This window comes from Macaca nemestrina, chromosome 4 (genome assembly GCF_043159975.1).
Source record: "Macaca nemestrina isolate mMacNem1 chromosome 4, mMacNem.hap1, whole genome shotgun sequence".
NCBI lineage: Eukaryota > Metazoa > Chordata > Mammalia > Primates > Cercopithecidae > Macaca > Macaca nemestrina.
Genome location: NC_092128.1, coordinates 13103377 through 13107821, shown reverse-complemented (window position 1 = coordinate 13107821; position 4445 = coordinate 13103377). Strand labels below are relative to the sequence as shown.

Sequence of the window (4445 nt, the reverse complement as noted above, 5' to 3'; positions counted from 1 at the left end):
AAGTAAAGCAATGTCATAGGAATCAAGATAAATATACAAAGTCAGTTACTTTTTGATATACCAACAATGAAGTAATTTAAATTAAAGACAATAATACAAAATATAAATGTATCAGAAATATGAAATACTCCAGGATAAATCTAACACTATATATATAGGATCTATATGTAGGATATATCTACATGCACAAACTCTGATGACAGAAATCAAAGATCTAAATAAATGTAAAGATATTCTGTGTCATGGAATGGAAGACTCAATACTGCTAATATGTCAATTTTTTCCAAATCATTCTATTTATTCAACACAGTTACAGTCAAAATCATAAGAAGATATTTTGTGTATATCAAAAACTAATTCTAAAATATGCACTGAAAGGGGGAAAACCTACAATAGCCGAGAATATTTTGAAGGAAAAGAACGAATTTGGAGGCTCACACTGCCCAATTGTAAGACTTGCAATAAAGATACAGTAATCAAGAATGCATGGTATTGGTCAAAGAATAGACACATAGATCAACGGAATAGAATATAAAGCTCAAGCTCTTTCCCTTCGGCGCGCCACTGAAGATCCTGGTGTCGCCATGGGCCGCCGCCTCGCCCGTTGTTACCGGTATTGTAAGAACAAGCCGCACCCAAAGTCTTGCTTCTGCGGAGGTGTCCCTGATGCCAAGATTCGCATCTTTGACCTGGGGCGGAAGAAGGCAAAAGTGGATGAGTTTCCGCTCTGTGGCCACATGGTGTCAGATGAATATGAGCAGCTGTCCTCTGAAGCCCTGGAGGCTGCCCGAATTTGTGCCAATAAGTACATGGTAAAAAGTTGTGGCAAGGATGGCTTCCATATCCGGGTGCGGCTGCACCCCTTCCACGTCATCCGCATCAACAAGATGTTGTCCTGTGCTGGGGCTGACAGGCTCCAAACAGGCATGCGAGGTGCTTTTGGAAAGCCCCAGGGCACTGTGGCCAGGGTTCACATTGGCCAAGTTATCATGTCCATCCGCACCAAGCTGCAGAACAAGGAGCATGTGATTGAGGCCCTGCGCAGGGCCAAGTTCAAGTTTCCTGGCCGCCAGAAGATCCACATCTCAAAGAAGTGGGGCTTCACCAAGTTCAATGCTGATGAATTTGAAGACATGGAGGCTGAAAAGCGGCTCATCCCAGATGGCTGTGGGGTCAAGTACATCCCCAATCGTGGTCCTCTGGACAGATGGCGGGCCCTGCACTCATGAGGGCTTCCAATATGCTGCCCCCACTTAATACCCACCAATAAATTCTACTTCCTGTCCAAAAAAAAAAAGTTCAAAAATACACCCTTACAAACAGTCGACTGATTTTTGGCAAAGATTCAAAGGCAATTCAATGGGCAAAGTTTTTTCAAGAAAATCTGCTTGAAAAATTAGACACGTCTATGCAATAATTGAACCTAAACACAGATATAACATTCTAAATGCATTATAGACAAAACATTATTTTAAATGCATTATAGATCCAAATGTAAACTTAAAAATCAGAAAATTTCTGCAAGAAAATATAGAAGAAAGGTGATACTGGGTTTAGCTATGTATTTTAAAATAAAAGACCAAACATTTTTCATGAAAGAGAAAGTCATAAGTTGAACTATGTTAAAAGTAAAATTTGCTTTGTGAAAGACACTGTTAAGATAATCAAAACAAAAGCCAAAGAATGAGGAAAATATTTGAAAGTCACCTGTCTGATAAAAGACTTGTATCCAAAATATACAAATAATGATTAAAACTCAACAGTAAGGAAACAAAAAGTACAACTTCCAATTTTAAAATAGGCAAAAGATCTGAACAGATCTGATCTTAAAATTCAGATATTGTTGAAAAAGAAGGAAACATCAAAAACGATTTATCAATTTTTTAGTAATTTTGTACACACAAGGAAACATTTTTGATAACTTTGAATTTCAAAGTTTATAATGACTGCTAGGTAAAAATAACCTGTGTTACTATTATAAAATAGATGACAAAGAACAGGTGAGGTGATTAAGAAAGATGCAAATGAGTTAAAGGTTCGTGATCTAAATTACCTGAGTTGGAAGTTTAACCTGGTAGTTTCTTGCTGTCTAAACCTTAACAAGTTACTTAGCCTCTCTGAAATACAGTTTCCTCACTTAAAACAATGAATCTAAATAACTGTGTCTTACTGTTAGTAGAATAAAGGCATATAGAGAACTTAGAACAATGCCAAACACATGGCAAACACTCAATAAAAGTTGGCTATATACCTTATATGCGTTTCAAAATCAAAAGGTACTCAAGGTTATAATTTTTAAAAGGCACATCTTAACTGTATCTTCTGTCATCTAGTTTCCTTCTGTATTAGGCTTTTTTCGATCAAAGAAGCAAAACCAATGGGATATGGCTAAATATATATTTGTTGCGGGGGTCTGACCAACACAATTTTAGGATAAGGTCAAAGAGTCCTTGTGATGCTGTTGACTTTGTGACTGACAGTAGAGTTTTAAGTCTGTGAGACAGAAAGGAAAACAAATGTCAAGTGGCCATCAGCAAGGTCAACGTGGAAGCCACCTGCAGAAGCTGAAACTCACAAGGGGAAACTGAAACTCCTCTCAGTTTTCAAACCTCTAACTTTGATGATGTGAATGATCTGCAGAAGAAGCTGGAACCTTTCCTTCATCAAGGGGCTGAACACGCACCTGACCCAAGCGTCAGAGAGGCTGACTGGGGATCCAGGGAAAGGCGTAGCAGTGACAGTCCTGGCTGCTGCCTCACATCCACAAAAAGCGAGCCAGCAAATGGGGGACAATGGGGAAGAATGACAAGAGTCACTGATGACCGCACCCCAACCTTCCAAGCATTATAAAATGACTGCTGCTCTACTTCTACTCTCCAAATTTCACACTAAAATGTCTGTGGTGTCCCATCCTAACAAGAAACATGCAGAAAAAGGAATTCCGGGAAATATAATTCATCTTTGCCAAGAAGTCACAACTACAACATCACTGCCACACCACCTCTGGGGCAACAAAGCGTATTAGATTGTTTTTATACTTCTAGATACATTTTACGTTTGTACATATTATTTTAAAAATTTAGAACACTATTCTAAATGTACTTTCAGAGAAATAAATTGACTTTCAGAAATTGGATGTTGTTGTTACAAATAGCTTCAAATGAAGTTTGACATTTTACCATTTGGTTGGTTGGAGTTCAATAGTTTTGTCTGTTTGCTTACTTGCTTTTAATAAAAAGCACTGTAATGCCATATTATTGGAGATCATGCCTATTACAAATTTGGGTGTTACCTTCACAAGTGAAGTATTAATTAGGTGCATATAAAAATTACAATTCTTTTTTTATACCACAAGTCTACAGATAATGTTCCTCTGTCCCTTAGATTGTAGTATACAACAGAGAAATCTGATTTCTGATTAAGATTTTTAGCTTATCTCATTATTCTGCATGGATTTTACTAATGTGCTCAGTTTACCCTGAAAATTTTAATTTTAATGAATTTTCTTTAAACTGCAGTGAGTACTTCGATCAGATTACAAATGAATATATTTTTCTATGATATTTAAAAATATGTCTCCTGTTCATGCACCTCTTTGCCACTTTATCTATACCTGTTTTGTTCTACTCCTGTTTCTACAGCAGCTTTCGACTTTTAAAAAATATTAGAACTTTCTTCAGATAACCTTTTGGTTAGCAGTAGATTATTTCAAGATGTTTTTCTGGGCCTTCTGAGTTAATGCCACAATTCTAGAAACACATTGGTGGGTAATTCCCTTTCCTTTGCTGTTTGGTATTTGTCTAAGGCCACACGTTAGCTACTTTCTCTTTTCTTATGTTTAAAGTAAGATTTGTTCAACTTAAAAAGAGATGTCTATGTTCTCATTTTATGCCTACTTATGTGGTGGTCAAATCTGCCTCTGAAATGAAATGTTAACCAGCAGGTTGATGTATAAAATTAACAGTCCAAATACAGACTTTTATTTAGAGTAACTCCATGCACTTGTGGGTTTTCTTCCTCCCACTGCTAATTCCTGGCTTCCTGTTACTCTAGTCAAAATTCGTTCTGAATGTTCTGCCATTTATATCACTTTACTTTACAGAGAATTGCCTAAAAGACTTCCAGCCACTTCATTTAGCTATTTCATGGTATTGACAATCACTTCATGAATATACATACATGGAGGTGCAATAGGGCAGGATCAAGTAAGGATGAGAAGAATTCACGCTTTGCATATTTGCCTACTCATCCTCTGATGAGTTGTGGAGAGTGCATGCCCAGTTTTCTTATTTATACTTAAAATTTTCAACTCTTTCTGTCTCAGTGCTTCTAAATGTTATAAAACACTTCCATTAGTAAGTATAGCTCTGTGTATATAATAGTTAATTATTAATATGGTAACTAATATCTGTTTAACATTTATTCCGGATTTACAATATGTTGAG

General features: G+C 36.7%; 1 protein-coding gene across 1 annotated transcript; it reads left to right on the top strand.

Moving 5' to 3' along the window:
- Positions 1–548: 548 nt before the first annotated feature.
- Positions 549–1285, top strand: LOC112425399 (large ribosomal subunit protein uL16-like). Its single transcript, XM_071094072.1, has one exon. The coding sequence runs from the start codon at positions 585–587 to the stop codon at positions 1227–1229; it is 645 nt and encodes a 214-aa protein (XP_070950173.1). The 5' UTR covers positions 549–584; the 3' UTR covers positions 1230–1285.
- The last annotated feature ends 3160 nt before the right edge of the window (positions 1286–4445 follow it).

Coding starts and splice junctions, on each gene's coding strand:
- LOC112425399 (XM_071094072.1), top strand. CDS start 585: ATGGGCCGCCGCCTCGCCCGTTGTTACCGGTATTGTAAGAACAAGCCG.